At 45.0% G+C, this 21,604-nt stretch overlaps 1 protein-coding gene across 6 annotated transcripts in view; it reads right to left on the bottom strand.

The window, feature by feature from the left end:
• LOC139548741 (protein turtle homolog B-like) overlaps nt 1–21,604 on the bottom strand; it is a 73,391-nt gene that overhangs the window by 5,234 nt on the left and 46,553 nt on the right. Inside the window, exons 6-22 of one of the 6 annotated variants that reach the window (XM_071358520.1) lie at nt 18,825–18,969; nt 17,629–17,774; nt 16,318–16,460; nt 15,914–16,054; nt 15,671–15,790; nt 15,405–15,555; nt 13,024–13,147; nt 8,059–8,234; nt 7,216–7,442; nt 6,808–6,892; nt 6,395–6,556; nt 6,257–6,302; nt 5,727–5,813; nt 3,368–5,002; nt 1,959–2,004; nt 1,138–1,181; nt 179–291 (exon numbers count right to left, since the gene is read on the bottom strand). In XM_071358520.1, the coding sequence (XP_071214621.1) occupies nt 1,959–2,004; nt 3,368–5,002; nt 5,727–5,813; nt 6,257–6,302; nt 6,395–6,556; nt 6,808–6,892; nt 7,216–7,442; nt 8,059–8,234; nt 13,024–13,147; nt 15,405–15,555; nt 15,671–15,790; nt 15,914–16,054; nt 16,318–16,460; nt 17,629–17,774; nt 18,825–18,969 (3,434 nt within the window). In that variant the 3' untranslated portion in view covers nt 179–291; nt 1,138–1,181. Of the gene's footprint in view, nt 1–160; nt 1,182–1,958; nt 2,005–3,367; nt 5,003–5,726; nt 5,814–6,256; nt 6,303–6,394; nt 6,557–6,807; nt 6,893–7,215; nt 7,443–8,058; nt 8,235–13,023; nt 13,148–15,404; nt 15,556–15,670; nt 15,791–15,913; nt 16,055–16,317; nt 16,461–17,628; nt 17,775–18,824; nt 18,970–21,604 lie in introns of those variants that run through there. The other 5 variants (XR_011669770.1, XM_071358521.1, XM_071358519.1 and 2 more) reach the window with 5 other exon arrangements.

Below are 21,604 nucleotides of genomic sequence, written 5' to 3'. Positions count from 1 at the left end.
AAGTATGGTCGTTACATAGGCATGACAATGATTGGATTTGGCTTTACAGCACAAACAGATTTGGGACAAGGCTACCATGAACTCACTAAATGTTATTCTTATTGGTACTTCTAACAGTTGTGTGTCGGCCTGTGGCCTATTCTTTAGTTCAGAGACTGACCTGTTCTTCTCCTGGAAGTGGAGTTGTTATTGGTGTTGGCAGCCACTCTCTTGGCTTTAGTAATACAGTGGTGTAGCAGTGACTGTAAGCTCTCAGACCCGGCAGGATCACTAGACGTGCCTAGAGGTTCCCTAGAAAGAGGAGAAGACAGGCACAATACACATGCTTTACATTAACTCACCACCGGGGAGCGCTATCCTCTCAGTGATTAGTCAGATGGGGAGTCAGGAGGACATTGATTCCGAAAGGCTCTGTAATATTGAACCATAAATAAACTGATGATTTGTTGAGAAATTCATTTGCTTTAGATTGTGAGGAATTAATAAAGTACTATGGGACGAACTGTGTTAATTCTCAAAAAGATTATGAAGGAATACGTCAATATTTGTCACTTTCAGATACCCATAAAATAAAAATAATCTCTATACTGTATTTGTAATAACAGTTTAACTAAGAAAGGCTTCAGTTTCTATAGTTACTGAGTTGCTCCTCTTGCTCTACAGTGAGAATCCATGGCTTGTCTGTTTTGTTGAGTGGGGCAACAAAGACGATTCTCATCTTTTGATAGAGCTACGGTATGTGGATTATTTTCATTTAATGAATGACATATCAATCAAAATCACCCTAATACTGAATATATTTTAATGTGTTAAAGATGAGCAGTATCTATCATTGGCTAATTGTAAATCCCCGTCAAATTGAAGGACGTTGATGAGCTTTACACAGAAAGGTATCTGTTTTGAAAAATACTTTTACCTCATAATGAATACTCTTGTTTTGCAGTCCATCATAGAAAGATGCAAGTAATGATAATAAGACCCAAAATAATCTCATCAACACCAAACATTTACGTTCAGGTTCATGAGATTAAATGTTTGTTGCCATTTAATGGATTGAATACACCAGCTTCAAAACCTAACTTGACGATATCTAAAGTCAAGTGATTCTGCCAAAACATATTGTTTCAAAAGGCATACTGTAGGAACACAAAGGTTTAGAGGTGTTGTCCTTCATAGTGTCACTGTAGAGAGAGAGAGATTGAGAGCCATTAGCAGAGAGGGGAGACAAATATGAGAATTAAAGCATTCCTCGTTAGATAAATAGTAGCATTTTCATAATCACAAATACTGTGTGCAGGGGCCACAGTGAGTTAGCTACAGTACATTTCCATAAAACATGAACACTGTACAGCACACTTTCATCAACATGAACACTGTGTACAGAGGCTTCACCATGCTGACGGGAGGAGATGGCAGGAAGAGGAAATGGCTGTTAAAGAACAGTCACATGACAGGAAGAGGAAATGGCCATTAAAAACAGTCACATGACAGAAACGAAAGCACTTAAGACGACGAATGTGACGAAGAATTTAGTCTTGAGAATTATTGTTATACGTTTGAGTCAAAAGAGAGATATTTAGAGAAGGCATGCATGGCATTTTGCACATGGAACAAAACTTTAAAGGGGAATACTCCAGTCTATCAGTAATCTGGGTCCTCTATTGATTCAAGGCTTTTTTGAGTGCAGGAAAACCGTGCCTGTATTTCAAATACTGCTCCACAGTCCAAAACAGCTCCTAATATTGCTCACCAGCCTAATCACTGTGCTCGACAGCAGGCATGTTGTGCCAAAGAACTGTAGGAAATGTAACCTGTATGTTAGCAGTTAGCATTAGAGCTAGCAAACTTGAATCCAGTAAAGAGGCTCAACCCAAAGTCAGCGATTCCCCTTTAAAGGAGAGTGATTAGAGCCCTCCCCTGCTGACGCCTCCCCTCTCAGACATGGGTCCGACCCTTACCTATTGCGGCGTAGGGGACCGTCTCACAACAACGCTGCCCAGATAGCTGAGATCAATCAAAAACAGATGAGGTAAGACCCCTGAGCCCTCACACTGTACAAACCAGCAGGCCTACACTATACTTGCCCATATGACCATGACACTGTAAAGGGGTGGAAAAAGACCATGACCGCTTACACTAACCAGGCAATCCATTGGATTCAGAAAGGTAGGAGGTGGGTGTGAGGGGGAAGGGGGAAGGGGGGAAGGGGAGAAGCATGTAGGTATACAGACAAAAGGGGAGGATTATATGCGCCTCAGGTATATTGCTCTCTTGTATGTCTTCTATTGTCCTGCAGAGCATGTACTGTATGACTATGTGTGTGTAATAGATATTAATTAGAAATGATCAAGTTGTCCAAATGGTCTCAGGTTTAAAAAAACATGTAAAACAGGTGTTTGGTCATAAATCTCAGATTTTCAAATGTTTAAATGTGTGAAGATCATTCCTGAAATAGAAGGCTTATGTGGGCAATAATGATGCTGAATATCACTAAAATAACTTTGCTATCTTGTACATTTCACATTTTGTTTGAGGGGTGGAAGGCACTCAAAGTGTAGGTCTCACTCAATCGTAATTTTTTTGTTTAGCTACAGTGTCATTTACCACCAGTTAAAAAACAGTAGCAGTCAAGGAAAGCCTCTACTAAGATGTCATAGGTGGGTAATAATACAAGGAAATTAACTAAATATGTAAGAATAAATATTACCTCACTACACTAGTATTCAGAGTTTTCAATCAATAAAAAAAACACTGTATATGCTAGTTAATTATTTAGTGAAGCATTCGCTCAAAGATCCCATAAGTCTGCCACCTGAAATCCTATGTTGCAGATTGCATTTTAATGCAATTGTAACGTTTTACACATTCTAGGTTAGGCTTCCTGCCAACATTTTCTTTAGCAAACAGTATTTTCCGTGAACTATGGCAGTTAAAAATCACATTTTCTTCAGAAAATGGGTCGCCATACAGAGAAAAACACAAATATCTTATAAATAATAATTACAGAATTCAAAGATCAATATCTTCAGATGTGACTTTGTTCTAGGGTTAAATTTCAAAATATGTCATAAGGACACACTTTAAAAGTATGAGTATGAATTGTATCATTTGCCTTGATTCAGATGGGTATATTACCAACTTTTTTATTAATAACTTGTTTATGACTGATCAGATGTGTGCCAGATGCAAATACATGCTTTCTGCATATAAGCCTAAATATGTATTATTGGTATGCCAGAAGTAAAACATTAAGTCATATTCTATAAACTGGGAATACATTAAGAATTGAGTGCCCAGGTTGGAGAAGTTTGTTATGTGCGTTAGTTAGTGCGTTGCTGTCCCTGCCGGACCGGTGTAGGTCACCTACCCTGAGGCGGATATCTGGAGCTGGGAGGGCTCTGAGGGCAGCATCTCCTCCTCTGTCCTCCTCTGGGACGGCCACTGCCCGAACACATCCCTGCCCTCCAAGGGGGGAGAGGGGGACTGGGAGGGATAACTGGCTGCGGTGGAGGCATAGGACATGTGGGGACGGTAACTGGGGCTGGGCCTGCGGCTTCCCTGCTGGCCCTGGGTGGGGGAGGTGGCCAGGGAGGACCTTCGGGAGAAACTGACAGTGGCTTGGGGGTGCAGGGTGATCTCAGGCATCTCCAGAGAGTGGGATGTGCGGAGGATGCTGGGGCGGGGCGGGGGGCGGACTAGAATATCTGGAGAACCTGGCTGGGTGCTAAGAGGGCTCTGGGAGAGGGGGGAGAGGCGGGAGGGCTGGAGGACCAGCGGGGGCAGGGAGGGGTCTGTCCTACGCCCTGACCTCGGGCTGAGCCAGGACTGGGGGCTGCTGCTACGGGCTGTGCTTGGGCTCCCTTCACGGGCTGCCGGGTCAGGGTAAGGCAACACTGGTACACCCACACCATGGGACGTGTGTCTGAGCTGGCCGAGACTCTGGGCCTGTTGCATAGCTAAGCGCCTAGCTGGAGGGCCTGGGGGTCGGTCCCTGCTCTGCGGAGCCATTGGGACCTCCAGCTGCAGGAGCCGAGGGCTGGGGAGGTGCAGGCGGCTGGGGGGGAGAGAGTGGAGAGGGGGGTACGGTGGAGGGTCGGGAAGGTCCTGGTGATGATGTAAGGGGTGGTGAGGTGGATAAATGAAGCGGGGCCCCTCCAGACCCAGGAAGGGGAACTCGTGAGGCTGCCAGCTGTCAGGTGAGCGAGGGGAGCGAGGGGGAGTACTGTGTGTATGTGCTAGGGAATGGCCAGAGGCAGTGTACTGATGATGGAGTTCCATCTCTTCCCTCTCCTCTGGGATGGAGGGATAACCGTAGGGTCCCCCGTCAGCAGTGCCTGGGGGGGAGGATAGAGTGGAACTACGGGGACTGATGTCAGGCATGTAAAAAGGTGGCGGTATACCCGATTCCCCGCGGCTGCCTAGATACCCATAGAAGGGGACCTGTGGAAAATCCCTGTAGCGGGAGGCTGGGGCCTGCCCTGCAGCATGATGCCCACTGCCCTCCACAAAGCTCATACCTTCCATGGGCCTGTGGAGGCGGGGGCTGTAGTTGGGGGGCTGCGTGGACTCCAGACTGGAGGATGTTGGGGAGAGCTGTGGTCGGAGCGTGGCCATGATCGGGGGTAGGGGCCCGGGGTCAAAGTCATTCTCCTCGTCGGACTGCCGGAACTCAGGATACATGTCGGACTCCTCGGCGAATGGGAAGCCCTGGATGCGGCGGTGGGCTGATGGCGGGCTGGCCATGCTGAAACGACCATCGGGACCGCGGCTGATCAGCTCGATAGGGCTGGTGACCTCTGCCTCGTGCTTGGACACGCTGTACTTCTTGCTGGCTATGGCACGCTTGGTTTTCTTGTAGAAGGAGAGCTCTTTGTCCTTGTCTCTCTGAGGGCTTGGCAGCCTCCTGACGTACAGGCCCGGGCCGTGGGCCTCATCTGAGGACAGTGATTGGGGCCGCGAGGCGGGAGGGGAGCTCTCTGGACTGATCTTCCCAGAGGACAGCCTGTCAGACACAACCGACACAGCGGCAGACACTCAAACATGATGTCTTCATAATGAACCCTTTAAACAGCAGTTATTCATCAATAAACTGCCTAATTGTACACAGTAAAATAGCATGTTATTCACAGTAGGCATCACTGCTATGCTAGACAGATTAAATCCAAAGCCATGGCACCATGTCAAAGCAAATACACCTGTTTCATTTGTATTCAACCTGATAGTATCCAGTGCATTCTGCTAGCATTGAAGCTAATGACTAATAAATAAAATAAAGCCCCAGCGAAAGTATGAGAAAGGAACCGTTACCAAGCAGCCATGACAACCGTCTCACAGATCTTTTTTTACTTGCTCTTGGTTTAAAACCGAGGGCCATTTGTCTCGTTGGGGACATATGCTGCGCCAAATGCTTTTATGGCATAAAAATAAAGCAGATGACATCCAACTAGCCCTTTTTTTCTATTTGCCACACACCAGGAGCAGCATTGTAAACAACACAGTCAACTATAGAGTGCATATACACAGTACAGTGCATGCAGCTGAGCCAACCCAAACACAAATCCCTATACGCTGCATATAATGTATACTGTGCATGCAGTTAGGCCAGCAGAGCACTAAGTAAATAAAATCTATAAAATGTATTAATTTATTATCCATTCAGCCAAGCCAGCATAGCGTAGTGCAGCACAGCACACACTGTGGCATGGTGCAAGCAGCTAAGCACTCACAGGGAGCTGGCTGGTGGGGGCATGTAGCTGCTCCTGGCTGGCACGTCCCAACAGGGCTCTACCCCAGGCAAGGGGGTGAGAGGAGGCCTGCGGTGGGAGACACACAAATGACATGGGCCACGGTCATCTGTCAACTAAGCCAAACCTCCACACAACACAGGAGGGACCATCACGGAGTCACAAGAGGACTAGACTTCACTATTCTGATATAAACAACTGGAACATGCATTATAATGCAAGTCAACACATCCAATTCCTTTTAACATAGACCTCTCTCCAAACCTTTGACATACACACAATATACATCCAAACCATACTCTTGTCCTAGCAAAGATACCCTGCCCTGACAGTTGGTACTGAACAGGAGTGAAGTGAACAGAGGCCATAAGAATAACTCTTAAGACAGGTAAAGAGGAGTTTATTGTTGCATCTAAATTCAATCCAGTGACTACTGCATTGTGAATCGGCATATGAGCTCAAAAGGTTGGCTCCTGTTTTTTAATCTCTCTGGGTTTGTTTTTAGTACTTACGGTGAGTCAATGCTTTTCCTGAAGTGTGTTACAGACAGGGGAGGGTCTTAGAAGAGACAAAACAGAGATATAGAGATTACAACCAAGACAAGTGAATGGACAGTAGAAGTTAGACAGTTAGATGAATTGGAGGCATACCTGGTTTGCGTTTGAGTTTGCGTCGGTGCTGTTTGTTGACGAAGCAGGCTGCTAGAGTACTGAAGAGCACCGCAGCCGCCAGAAAGCAGATGGTTGCCACGACTCCCGCTACCACGGGCCTCGCCAACCCCTCTTCAGTCACCTCCGTAGGGGGGAAGGGATCTGAAGCGGAAAAGGTACCCAGGGGTTCAGAAATGGGGGGTGGGGGGGTGGAAATGGACTTCAAATCATAAACTTGGAAATGGACTTCAAATCATGAACTTCACCAATCTCATGGAGGTAAATGGATTTAATGGAGTGACATATCAGCAGCATTTAAAAAGATTCCATTTCATTGTAGCTATTTGGGAATATTGAATATACTCTTAATCTAATTCTGAATTGTAGTGTAATATATTTGGTGTAACACTTACCTGTGCTGGACACTCCCACCACATTACTGCTGTCACTGATGAGGTCATCCATGACGGCCATGACTCTGAACTCATACCAGGACTCCTGCCAGGGACACAAGACAACACACTCCTCCACTGTCCATTCCACACACATAACACAACCACAGTCCAATTCCCCTCAGCATAACCACTGTCTCAAAATAACGGTGTCATTACCCCAAAACAACTGCCATTGGCAAAATAATAGCAATAACAGTTTGAGTATACATGAAGGTATACCTAAAAGGATTTATATAGGATTTACAAGTCATTTGTAAAGTGTTCATTATTATCTTATAGACAAGTTATGACACTAATTACACATTGGCAGTTGTCACTATAAACAGACAGCATTGTTTATACATTTAGGTATTTACGGTCCTTTACCTGGACTAGGTCCCTGGCCATCAGCTCAGTCTCAGCGGCAGGGATCAGATCGTCGAGGACCTCCCACCTCTCTCCGAGACGGAACTCCATGATGTAGCGGTCGACAGGCGAGGAGTGATTGGCTGGCGGGAGCCATGTTAGCAGGACGCCGTGCTGCGTGCGATTGGCTGTGAGGCACCGTGGTGGAGTAAGAAGCACCTGTGGTTCAGGGGTACTCAGGGGAGACACTAAGGGGACAAGAGAACAGACCAGTTTTAGAAGGAAGTTAAGCAATTCTTATTATTCAAACAGCCATAACAAACCCATACATTCCCATGTGATCAATCAGAGATAAACAGAAGATGGTGAGAGCAATTACAAACTGCATTCTAGAAGATAGCTCTAGAGAGCAGTAGTTTCAATGATATTGTGAGCATACAGAATCAACATGACATGTCTGAAATGGACACACTGATGTATAAACATTTAAATACAAATCTTTTATATTTCAAGTTAAGGCATATCATAAGCTATAGAGTTATCTAAAAAAACATGCATTACAAATAGTAAATTCTAGGTATCTACAGGTATCTAAATCCACACACACATGTATTTTGTATTGTAGATATGCGATAGTAGAGTAGTGGCCTGTGGGAACACAATGTGTTGTGAAAAGTGTTATGAAATGTAATGTCATGTAATACTTTAAATTGCATATAACTGCCTTAATGTTGCTGGGCCCCAGGAAGAGTAACTGCTGCCTTGGCACGAACTAATGGGGGTCCTTAATAAATACAAAATACAAGTATAGGCATACAGTATCAGTCCAGTGTAGGCAGTTGTTCTGGCGCTGGTGCCACCTACCTACTGTGTTAACCGTCACGACCTCGCTGAAAGGGCCTGTGCCCAGCTTGTTCTGTGCCAGGACGCTGAACTGGTACTCTGTCCTGGGCTCCAACCCCGGCACCACCAACCACGTCTGAGACCCCGACACCGGCATGGAGTGCCAGTCATGGGGGCCAAAATTCTCCTTTTTCAACCTTGAAGGACAGAAACACAGAGAGAGGTATCAATACTAACTAACCTGCACCCTGACTATAAGGTCAATGGGCCATCCTGGTAACACTCAGATAGCAGATATGGTGTACAGTAGATAGACAGTCTTATGTAGTGTGCCTCTGTCAAACTACACAGGCAATGGGCCACAGTGTTGCAATACAATACTGTTGCTAGGCTATATTTCACTCTGTTTAATGTCCTCTTCACATTCACGTCACCATCTCTGTAATCTTAACTAAAGGTAATTAGATCACTTTGACTCGAACATTTATAGTAACAGCTCTCTGTACAAAGTCATTCATTATTTAAGTACACAAGAGATGCCTCCATGTATATGCAATGTTCCTCAAAGCACATGGTTTGATATTACAGTCAACAAATGTCCATTAAGGTGTCATCAGGCCATGACAGAGAGATGGATGAGAATGGCTGTTAATATTAGACTGCCAAAAGCACCACTTCTATCAGATTATTATTCACACACAGCCCCCATTCAACACAGTATGGCTCGTATGACTGCTGACATGTACATAAAATGATAATGGTGATTTTATGGCACCTCGTGGATGTTGCCTAATAGAATGTTACTGCAATGTCTTTCCATTACGCCTTTAATAAATGAATGAACACATGAATTATGCATCTTCTGTGATTTACTGTATGCCCAACTCTTCAACAATGCAAATAATGTAAATACAAATACTGAGTAACTGAGTGATATTACTGAAGGACTGAGTAATAAACCATTAGCATTGAGCTGTCAAAATGGTGTTGTAGTACCTGTCTGTTGATAATAGTATGTTTCCCCCTGGATACCGTTATATGCTTCCCCCTGGATACCGTTGTATGCTTCCCCCTGGATACCGTTGTATGCTTCCCCCTGGATACAGTTGTATGCTTCCCCCTGGATACCATTGTATGCTTCCCCCTGGATACAGTTGTATGCTTCCCCCTGGATACCGTTGTATGCTTCCACCTGGATACCGTTGTATGCTTCCCCCTAGATACTGTTATATGTTTCCCCCTGGATACCGTTGTAATAATTCAAGTAATTCAATTATCAATATTTCCTTATTGATAACTAGGGCTGTAGCGGTCACAACATTTTGTCAGCCGGTGATTGTCAAGCAAAGAACTGTCGGTCTCAAGGTAATTGACCGTTAATTAACATAAGCACATTTAGCATCTCCTGGGTTCCACACATAGACTTTTTAAAATGGTTGTAGGCTAATAAATCCATGTAATATAGCCTACCCCTTCACAATAAATCCATTATTTATTTTAGACAGGTCTAAAGAAGCATGATATGAAGAAAATGTAGTGTATTTCAGAAGAACATAATAGCATACTCTGAGTTGTCCTTATGTTAGGTCCTGATGTGGCTATGCCAAATGGCTGTGGGCTACACTAGTTAATTTAGCAGACAAGATTTGCTTATAATTCTGTGGCATTATTTTTTTTATTTTATAGTATGAAGAATAATCAATCAATCAAATGTATTTATAAAGCCCTTCTTACATCAACTGATGTCACAGAAACCCAGCCTAAAACCCCAAACAGCAAGCAATGCAGGTGTAGAAGCACGGTGGCTAAGAAAAACTCCCTAGAAAGGCCAGAACCTAGGAAGAAACCTAGAGAGGAACCAGGCTATGAGGGGTGGCCAGTCCTCTTCTGGCTGTGCCGGGTGGAGATTATAACAGAACATGGCCAAGATGTTCAAATGTTTGGCGGGGTCAAATAATAATAATCAAAGTGGTTGCCGAGGGTGCAACAGGTCAGCACCTCAGGAGTAAATGTCAGTTGGTTTTTCATAGCCGATCATTCAGAGTATCTCTACCGCTCCTGCTGTCTCTAGAGAGGTGAAAACAACAGGTCTACAATACAATCGAACAAAGTTGAATAAATTATAAATATTGTCTCCAAACAATTTGGGGGAGTGCGCACATGCGGCTATTCTGTGTTGAGCAGTTAACAAATAAATAGGTACTCCTATTTGCTTAATTTAGAGTTATTAATGTAACTTTAGTTGTTCTACAAACGTTGGGCTATATGTTTTGATTTTTAATACATTGTAACGCTGGATGATGAGACTCTAATGATGATTTGAAAAAAGTAACTTGAAAGGCATGAGCTCTGCTTTGTTTTCTGCGCCGGCTGTACACACTCCAGTAGTCTGTCATTCCCAATTTGACAAGCACTTGATAATGCCTCGAATTTCACCGTGGCATCCTCTTTGTGGCCGTCATGCACCCTAGAAAAATCCATGCCTTTCGCGGCCTGGAGTGCTGCGTTGTGCCCTTCTCCCTGAGTGTGCTGCGCAATCCGAAGCACCTCTCACTCACACTGCTCTCTGTCAGTGATTGGGTCTTTCTGTTAAGACTGACTCATCGGGGACGCAACTGCGTGCGTCTTTATCCAATTCCGAGGTGCATATTGAAGATATTGGATGAACTGTCCACATTTACTTTCGTCAGCCAACAAGATGAGTAGGCCTAACGTACAGCAAAAGCACTAGCCTATGTCAATCTAAACTCAGCAAAACAAAAAATGTCTTCTCCCTGTAAAACAGCGTTTATTTTCAGCAAACTTAACATGTGTAAATATTTGTATGAACATAAGATTCAACAACTGAGACATAAACTGAACAAGTTTCACAGACATTTGACTACCAGAAATGGAATAATGTGTCCCTGAACAAAGGGGATGGGGTCAAAATCAAAAGTAACAGTCAGTATCTGGTGTGGCCACCAGCTGCATTAAGTACTGCAGTGCATCTCCTCCTCATGGACTGCACCAGATTTGCCAGTTCTTGCTGTGAGATGTTACCCCACTCTTCCACCAAGGCACCTGCAAGTTCTGGGACATTTCTGGGAGGAATGGTCCTAGCCCTCACCCTCGATTCAACAGGTCCCAGACGTGCTCAATGGGATTGAGATCCGGGCTCTTCGCTGGCCATGGCAGAACACTGACATTCCTGTCTTGCAGGAAATCACGCACAGGACGAGCAGTATGACTGATGGCATTGCCATGCTGGAGGATCATGTCAGGATGAGCCTGCAGGAAGGGTACCACATGAGGGAAGAGGATGTCTTCCCTGTAATGCACAGCGTTGAAATTGCCTGCAATGACAACAAGCTCAGTCCGATGATGCTGTGACACACCGCCCCAGACCATGACAGACCCTCCACCTCCAAATCGATCCCGCTTCAGAGTACAAGCCTCGGTGTAACTCTCATTCCTTCGACGATAAACGCGAATCCGACCATCACCCCTGGTGAGACAAAACCGTGGCTCATCAGTGAAGAGCACTTTTTGCCAGTCCTGTCTGGTCCAGCAACGGTGGGTTTGTGCCCATAGGCGACGTTGTTGCCGGTGATGTCTGGTGAGGACCTGCCTCACAACAGGCCTACAAGCCCTCAGTCCAGCTTCTCTCAGCCTATTGAGGACAGTCTGAGCACTGATGGAGGGATTGTGCGTTCCTGGTGTAACTTGAGCAGTTGTTGTTGCCATCCTGTACCTGTCCCGCAGGTGTGATGTTCGGATGTATCAATCCTGTGCAGGTGTTGTTACATGTGGTCTGCCACTGCGAGGACGATCAGCTGTCCGTCCTGTCTCCCTGTAGCGCTGTCTTAGGCGTCTCACAGTACGGACATTGCAATTTATTTCCCTGGCCACATCTGCAGTCCTCATGCCTCCTTGCAGTATGCCTAAGGCACGTTCACGCAGATGAGCAGGGACCCTGGGCATCTTTCTTTTGGTGTTTTTCAGAGTCAGTAGAAAGGCCTCTTTAGTGTCCTAAGTTTTCATAACTGTGACCTTAATTTCCTACCGTCTGTAAGCTGTTAGTGTCTTAACGACCGTTCCACATGTGCATGTTCATTAATTGTTTATGGTTCATTGAACAAGCATGGGAAACAGTGTGTAAACCCTTTACAATGAAGATCTGTGGAGTTATTTGGATTTTACGAATTATCTTTGAAAGATAGGGTCCTGAAAAAGGGACAAGTGACAGGCTAATATTGTCACCCATCAGACTATTCTTGATTTCATCTTGTCTTTACATATACTAAATAATATATGTGACATTTGTTTTGATTTAGAATGGACCATTATCATGCACCTGTATCCAAACATGTCATCTATGCATTTAAATGGCGAATGGAGGACGCTTTTCCCCGTGGTTTATTTTCATGCCAGCCAGGTAGGCTATACTACTGTTGTAAAGATAAGCAATGTGCTTAATATTAGGAAGGTTGAGAAATAAATATAGTAGGCCTAGCCTATAGAAAGCTTATGGGATCCTCGTATTTTTAATAAAGGCCATCACTCTGTTTTCTCATGCAATTGCATAGCCTATAGAAATGTTGCGCAACATGAGCTCATGGGCTCTCATGAAGTGTTTAATTAGATTTTTGATTACATTTGCATTGATGTCAGAGTGATTAGAGGAACAAAAGAGTGCTGAGTACCAGGCAGTAAGCAAGTTTGGTAAGCTAGTAACGACCATCAGCAGCATCAGAGCTTGGAGAAGCCTAATTACCGTGACTAAACGATCACGTGGAATTTTACTGGATTCATGACTTGTGACCACCAGTGTGGCAGTAATACGGTCACCACAACAGCCCTGTTGATAACAAATCAGATCCTTACATATCGTATCTGTTGAAGATCAATCCCCAAAGTCTCTGTCCCCCCACCTCTATTAGGGGAATCAACTGCAATCTGAGTATAAGATGTGATGGTAGACTAGAGCATGCTGGGAGTACTCACACTGGGCCGTACCACACTGAGAATGTCTGATCAAAGCCTCCGTCGTAACCCGGCTCCCAGGACACGTTGGCCGAGGTCACCGAGGGCAACACACGAATGTTGCCTGGAGCATGTGGGCTGGTTCCTGAGGGTCAGAGAAAAGAGACCGTCATATTTAATACCAGAGCCATCTACAGTATACCTCTCTATATCTCTACTGTATATTGCTCTGGCCCACACTAAAGAGTGATAGCGCAATCTGTTAGGTCTATATGTACTGTACAGTGAAGGTTAGGATGACCATTCTTCAATAACCACAGTATGAGTCAAGTGTGTTATTCCCATAACAGCTGTTTTGTCAATGTATAAAAAGCCTTCTCACTCAGAATGACTATCATTGTCCAAAAATGTGTCCTATTAAGTCAAATAATGTACACTGTGCTGTCATTACCATTCACAGTCCTTTACAGTATATAACTGTCTACAATGGCTGTGAATGGCCTATCTGATTGGCTAATGCCCTGTACTTTGAGGTGTTGACCAATGGTGAGGTAAAGGTGAGTGAAGGTCTATGGCTTGGCCAGACCATCATCATCCCTACCCCCAGCTGTGTGGCCAAGACCCAGCACCTTTTTACTGGGATTAAATGGAGACCTGCTGTCCTGACCACTACGGTCAGAAACGTCAACGCTGTCCTCTCCACACTCAGCACCTCTGACATGTCACCTGTCACTCTAGTGAGGGGACACTTGGGATGGTGCCAACTAGGGTGTATGCCTGTGAGAAGTCCTGAGGCATGCTTATTACTCATATGTACTGTAAACACACAAGCAAGTCACTTGTCTAAGCAGTACTTCAGTATACATATAGTCCAGCTGGGACTAGGGTCATCATGAATGTCTAAGCAGTACTTCAGTATACATACAGTCCAGCTGGGACTAGGGTCATCATGAATGTCTAAGCAGTACTTCAGTATACATACAGTCCAGCTGGGACTAGGTCATCATGAATGTCTAAGCAGTACTTCAGTATACATACAGTCCAGCTGGGACTAGGTCATCATGAATGTCTAAGCAGTACTTCAGTATACATACAGTCCAGCTGGGACTAGGTCATCATGAATGTCTAAGCAGTACTTCAGTAAACATACAGTACAGTTGGGACTAGGGTCATCATGTATGTCTAAGCAGTACTTCAGTATACATACAGTACAGTTGGGACTAGGTCATCATGAATGTCTAAGCAGTACTTCAGTATACATACAGTACAGTTGGGACTAGGTCATCATGAATGTCTAAGCAGTACTTCAGTAAACATACAGTACAGCTGGGACTAGGGTCATCATGAATGTCTAAGCAGTACTTCAGTAAACATACAGTCCAGCTGGGACTAGGGTCATCATGAATGTCTAAGCAGTACTTCAGTATACATACAGTCCAGCTGGGACTAGGGTCATCATGTATGTCTAAGCAGTACTTCAGTAAACATACAGTCCAGCTGGGACTAGGGTCATCATGAATGTCTAAGCAGTACTTCAGTATACATACAGTCCAGTTGGGACTAGGTCATCATGAATGTCTAAGCAGTACTTCAGTAAACATACAGTCCAGCTGGGACTAGGTCATCATGAATGTCTAAGCAGTACTTCAGTATACATACAGTACAGTTGGGACTAGGTCATCATGAATGTCTAAGCAGTACTTCAGTATACATACAGTACAGCTGGGACTAGGGTCATCATGAATGTCTAAGCAGTACTTCAGTATACATATAGTCCAGCTGGGACTAGGGTCATCATGAATGTCTAAGCAGTACTTCAGTATACATACAGTACAGCTGGGACTAGGGTCATCATGTATGTCTAAGCAGTACTTCAGTATACATATAGTCCAGCTGGGACTAGGTCATCATGAATGTCTAAGCAGTACTTCAGTATACATACAGTACAGTTGGGACTAGGGTCATCATGAATGTCTAAGCAGTACTTCAGTATACATACAGTACAGCTGGGACTAGGGTCATCATGAATGTCTAAGCAGTACTTCAGTATACATATAGTCCAGCTGGGACTAGGGTCATCATGAATGTCTAAGCAGTACTTCAGTAAACATACAGTCCAGTTGGGACTAGGGTCATCATGAATGTCTAAGCAGTACTTCAGTATACATACAGTCCAGCTGGGACTAGGTCATCATGAATGTCTAAGCAGTACTTCAGTATACATACAGTACAGTTGGGACTAGGGTCATCATGAATGGGAACAGAAAGCTGCAGGGTTGCTGTCAAACTACTTAAATTCTGAACCCTGAAGAGCTGAGGAAATACAGGGGGGACTGTATCAATGACTAGGATCATCAGACATGCATGGGGACAGAGGGTTATGAGGTCACAGGGGACAGTACCAATGACGAGGAGGCGCGTGCTGGCAGTGATGCTGGTGACCACATTGGTGGCCACACACTCCCATTCCCCATGATCCTCCTTGCTGAGGGACAGGAACTGTAAGCTGCCGCTGGAAAGGATGTTGTGCTTACTCTTGCTGGGCTTCCCCACCTTGAACACACACACACACACACACACAGTTCCCTGGTTGTTATATCAAAAAAGCAGTTTGAGTTTTCCATGTTTCTCTTCCCAGACTAGTCCCAGTTGTAGCGTGGTTTCATACCTTCCTCCAGGTGATGGTTGGTATCTCAGGGTCTCCCGAGGCAGCACAGGGGATGACCAGCTCTCTACCAGCCTCTTGGCGGTACTCCCCACCAGGCCTCACGTTAAAGTAGGGGGGATCCTGTGAGCCGGGCCAACACACACACAATGTCACAGACCAAGTCTCACAACAAGTCTCACCAAAAGGGGGGAGAGAAGACTACACATATCACATTTGGTCAGAGGTTTCTTCCAGTACCAGTACCTTTAGCACCAGAATGGCCGGGTCAGACTGGCCCATAGTACCCAGGGCGTTGTAAGGCATACAGGTGTAGGTGCCGAGGGAGTCTTCTGTGGCCTCCGCCACCCGAATACTCCCATCCGGTGCCTGGCTCCAACCGGGGTACTGGGACAGGAGAGAGGAGGTACACTCAACATCACAGGGTTGCAATATTCTCCACAACATGTCAGGGCCTGTATTCAAAGAGCGTTAAAGGAGTGCTGATCTAGGATCCGTGTCCATATAAATCGCATTCATTATGGTCTAAAAGGGAAAGATCTGCAATTTTACTCTGGGATACTTTGTGAACAGCTGTTATGGTGAATGAGGTGTTATCAGCATCAGTCCAGACAGACAGAGGCCCCCACAGATGGCAGACTGAGACTGACCTTCTCCACTCTGAGAGGGTAGCCATCTTTCTCCCACTTCACTGATATCACCGGCGGGTTGGCGTCCGCTGGGCAGCGGATGATCCCTGGCAGTTTCCGTGGGACGTATATGATGGAGGGCATGTTGAGCACGCGGGCAGGGTCTGAGGGTCAGAGGTCAGAGGTCAGAGAGGACAGAGCACGAGGTTTTGTACAGATGGACGGGAGATGTTTTCAGTGAAAATAGACTGGAGCATAAACTCTGAAACTGTTAAATCACAATTACAACTGCCAGGTACTTCTCCTGTAATAAGTTGGTCGGTATGGAAACCATGTAAGAAATAGTATTTTATAAGTGACTTTATGGTGGCCCAAGCTAGCTGCTAACTAATTGTCTTTAGCTATCAACTTGGATAGTACATAACAGGAAAAAGGACAATTGTGTAAGACTGCTGAATTTGGTTTATCGTTTCAGCGAGGGGCTCTGGTCACCCTCTGAAGCCAATCATCTCTCTCTCTCTCTCTCTCTCTCTCTCTCTCTCTCTCTCTCTCTCTCTCTCTCTCTCTCTCTCTCTCTCTCTCTCTCTCTCTCTCTCTCTCTCTCTCTCTCTCTCTCTCTCTCTCTCTCTCTCTCTCTCTCTCTCTCTCTCTCTCTCTCTCTCTCTCTCTCTCTCTCTCTCTCTCTCTCTCTCTCTCTCTCTCTCTCTCTCTCTCTCTCTCTCTCTCTCTCTCTCTCTCTCTCTCTCTCTCTCTCTCTCTCTCAGAACACAGAAATCAATGACCAGCGACTCCAGAGGGAATTAGCATAGTAGCAAACACACTTAGACATCCGGCCTGGTGGCATTTCCCCCCACATAGCAGATGAACTAAAAGGTCACCGTTTCAATTCAGTCCGGCACATTGAGGAGACCAAGACTCTTTCTCTAAGGGGAGAAGGAGAGACTGAGCAGCATGCTATGGGGTGAGACTAGCAGACTGTCTCTTTCAGTGTCTAGCAATGGAAGATAAACAACTCTACAGAGACTGGAATCATAGACGGGGAAAAAATGCTAAGAATATGGTGATGAGAGAGGACCTGCCAAGATGATGAGCAGTAGGAATATCTAATCATTCCCTCGTCCCGACCTTTGACTCTGAAATTCAGCCAAAGGTGGAAAAGTTTCAGCAGGGCGATATGTATGGTACTGCATCACCAATGACAATACATCAGCAGTGTTCTGGCTGCCATTATGCAGGTTGTGTACTGTTATTTCTCCTCCTGTTCCAGTACAGCCAGCCAGCCTTGTCTGCCCCTCCCCCCTTCCCTCCCTCTGTCGCCATGGTAACACTCACACTGAACAGAGAGGTGTGCTGATGCTGACGGTGGCGTTCCGAGGCTGTTGCTTGGGCTGCAGGTGTATTTCCCAGCATCCTCTGGTTTCACCCGGAAGATGTGGAGGGTTCCGTCGATCAGGATGCGGACTCGGTTTTTCAGGTCACTGCCGAGAGGAGGCAGACAGTTATCGAATATGCCAAAGCATAGAGACACACTCACACACTTGGGGCTGCATTAATGTAATTGCACAAGCTTGCCATGAGAGGGCAGCATTTGGTCAAATCCATCCAGGCTGAATAGGTTCCAAAAGATGAAGCAGTTGTATGTCAAATAAATCCCCTAATTTCCACAATCACCTGATGCTGCAGCCTTAGTGCTTTCTCTCGCACTGCCACTTTAAATGAAGTACCCTCATGAAGAGTACACTGGCAGATATTCTATTCCCGCTGTGTGTCAAACAAAGAACAAACACACCTCACACCATGTTCATTTGAGTAATATTTGAGAGGACATTATGCAAAAGAAATAGCAGAGGGAATATTTTTATCTAAACTATGAATATTTTTGACTAAATAAATCGTATGATTAGACCAAAAATACCCTTTCGTGATAGACTGTTGCCTCCAAGGATAGACCAAACATTGTAAGCAGCCCAACTAGGACAGTAGTGTCTTATCCTAGGGTTGATTATGCACAGCCTTTTTCTAGGCCTTTAGAAAACGATTTGAGATGGGCCTCTTTCTAAGGGACTCTCTGATAGGTTGATTCTCCCAGACAGACACTTGGCCTCCCAGTCACTTGTTCTTTCTAAAACTTCTCCATCACTAAACTAAAGTGGTGCTTGGGGCGAGTCTGACAGCTCCTGGCTACGCTTCAGATCATTACTACAGTATAAGAGGCATGTGGAATTGTCATCAGAGCGTGCTAACCCGGCTGGCGTGCTACAGACAGCCCCTGCTAGGCCCTCTCTTACTCCTGCCGGACCACAGTAGAACATGGCACCAGCACACACACACACATTCAAAGTCACTGAATCAAGACAGGGTCTGGAAGACTCAAATAATAATTATGCCAAGACACAGTACAAAATACTTTAAGGTCACAGGAGAGGACAGAAGATTCAAAAGCCTTTAGATGACACGGTGAAAAAGACTCAAAGACCAAAGGGAAGGCACACAGACAATCAGACACATGATCTCGATTATAACTTTACTTCTTAGTGAAGTAGACGTTATCTTCCTCCCAAAACCAGGTGTAGGTCAGGTTGCCAGGATACGCCTCTGCTTGACAGGTGAAGCGTGCATTCTGGGATATGTTGACAGTGATGTTCTCTGGAGGTGACTTAATATAAGGTGGCCCTAGAGGAAACAAACAAAGGCTTTTAGTGTACAACAAAACATACACTGAAAAAATATATAAACTCAACACAAAGATTTTACTGATTTAAAGTTCATTTCTGGAAATCAGTCAATTAAAATAAATTCATTAGGCCCTAATCTATAGATTTCACATGACTGGGAATACCGATATGCATCTGTTGGTCACAGGAACTTTATAAAAAGGTAGGGGCGTGGATCAGAAAACCAGTCAGTATATGGTGTGGCCACCTTTTGCCTCATGCAGCGCGACACATCTCCTTCACATAGAGTTGATCAGACTGTTGATTGTGGCCTGTGGAATGTTGTCTCACTCCTCTTCAATGGCTGTGCGAAGTTGCTGGATATTGACGGAAACTGGAACACGCTGTCGTACACGTCGATCCAGAGCATCCCATACATGCTCAATGGGTGACATGTCTGGTGAGTATGCAGGCCATGGAAGAACTGGGGCACTTTCAGCTTCCAGGAATTGTGTAGAGCCTTGCGACATGGGGCCCTGCATTATCATGCTGAAACATGAGCTGATGGATGTGGATGTATGGCACAACGGGCCTCAGGATCTCGTCACGGTATCTCTCTGCATTGAAATTGCCATTGATAAAATGCAATTGTGTTCGTGGTCCATAACTTATGCCTGCACATCCCATAACCTCACCGCCACCATGGGGAACAACGTTGACATCAGCAAACCGCTTGCCCACTACGCCATACACGCTGTCTGCCATCAGCCCGGTACAGTTGAAACCAGGATTCATCTGTGAAGAGCACACTTCTCCAGCATGCCAATGGCCATCGAAATTGAGCATTTGCTCTCTGAAGTCAGTTATGACGCCAAACTGCAGTCAGGTCAAGACCCTGGTGAGGACAACGAGCATGCAGATGAGCTTCCCTGAGACAGTTTCTGACAGTTTGTGCATAAATTCTTCAGTTGTGCAAACCCACAGTTTCATCAGCTGTCCGGGTGATTGGTCTCGTACGATCCCACAGGTGAAGAAGCCAGATGTGGAGGTCCTGGGCTGGCGTGGTTACACGTGGTCTGCAGTTGTGAGGCCAGTTGGACGTACTGCCAAATTCTCCAAAATTATGTTGGATGAGGCTTATGGTAGAGAAATGAACATTAAATGATCTGGCAACAGCCATGATGGACATTCCTGCAGTCAGCATGCCAATTGCACACTCCCTCAAAACTGACATCTGTGGCATTGTGTTGTTTGACAAAACTGCAAATTTTATAGTGGCCCCAGAAAAAGGTGCACCTGTGTAATGATCATGCTGTTTAATCAGCTTCTTGATATGCCACACCTGTCAGGTGGATGGATTAAATTGGCAAAGTAGAAATGCTCACTAACATGGATGTAAACAAATTTGTGCACAAAATTTGAGAGAAATTAGATTTTTGTGTGTATGAAACATTTCTGGGAACTTTTATTTCGGCTCATGAAACATGGGACCAATGCTTTACATGTTGCGTTTATATTTTTCATTCAGTGTAGATATGGATACTGAAATATTATCTTATTACCCATTCAGCATCTGTTTATTGTTAAATAGGTACAGTAGACCCCTGGCACAAGCTTCTCTCTAGTAGCCTATGAGATACAGTAAGCAGGCATATTGTAACTTGAACCACACACTTGGTTGCCAGACTTGCAGATGCCTCCACAACATGAGCCCTCAGTGCCCTGAGGTTGCTGCTCTGCTCTCTGTACTATATTACAGACAGTGAAACGTAAGCTGTCTTTTATAAGTGGGCCCAGCTACAAGCCTCCTGGTTATTTCCTTAATACACACTGAATGACTTTATACATCAGGAGGGACTACTGAAAGAGTGGTTAAGTCACAGAACAAATAAAAACAGATCACTTTAGTGAGAATCACGACTCCTCCGATAGCTGCTTGTAATTGTTCAGAGAGCCTTAGACAACTTCACTGGCACATTTCCACAGAGCCTGCTTATGGATGGATACTCCTTAGTGAAAAACAAAAACAGGCTGCAATATTGCTTGTGTACAAAACTCATATGTATCATTATATCTCAGATTTATTCCAATTCACTCTGGATTTGTAAAAGCCTTATTCCAACCATCTAAGACATGTATGAGGTTTATGAGGATGTTTCAGTCAGACCAATTAATTTAAACCTTTCCCCTCACCTGTCAGCTGTTCTAGACAACCCTCCCCTTCCTGTATTATCAGGCATGTGCATGCAGTGTGTGCGTGTGTTTAGAGGGGTCAGTAGAGTAAACCTTCCTCAAAATCCAATATGTAACCAATGACTTCTTGCCCATCCTCCTTTTAGACATTGACTGAAATTGACAGATCTTTACCCCACCATTAAACCTAACAAGCCTACCATAAAACCAACCTGCTCCATCGTCTAATGTACAGCCTGTTAACTCATCCAGTGCTTGTTTTGATAGAGAGAGAGAACGTGTGTGCGCGTGTTTGATGTAGACATAGAGGCAAAGGCAGGAAGTGTAGGAAGCCTGTATCAGATCCATCTATCTGAGCAGAGCAGAGCCCAGTTCTGTGTCTGTCTAGCCGAGAGAGAGCCTGGTTAATGGACCGAAGACAGACAGTGATGTATGCCTCAGACAGACAGTGATATGCACAC

This window comes from Salvelinus alpinus, chromosome 22 (genome assembly GCF_045679555.1).
Source record: "Salvelinus alpinus chromosome 22, SLU_Salpinus.1, whole genome shotgun sequence".
In the NCBI taxonomy this organism is placed as follows: Eukaryota; Metazoa; Chordata; class Actinopteri; order Salmoniformes; family Salmonidae; genus Salvelinus; species Salvelinus alpinus.
This window is presented reverse-complemented; position numbering and strand designations above follow the sequence as displayed.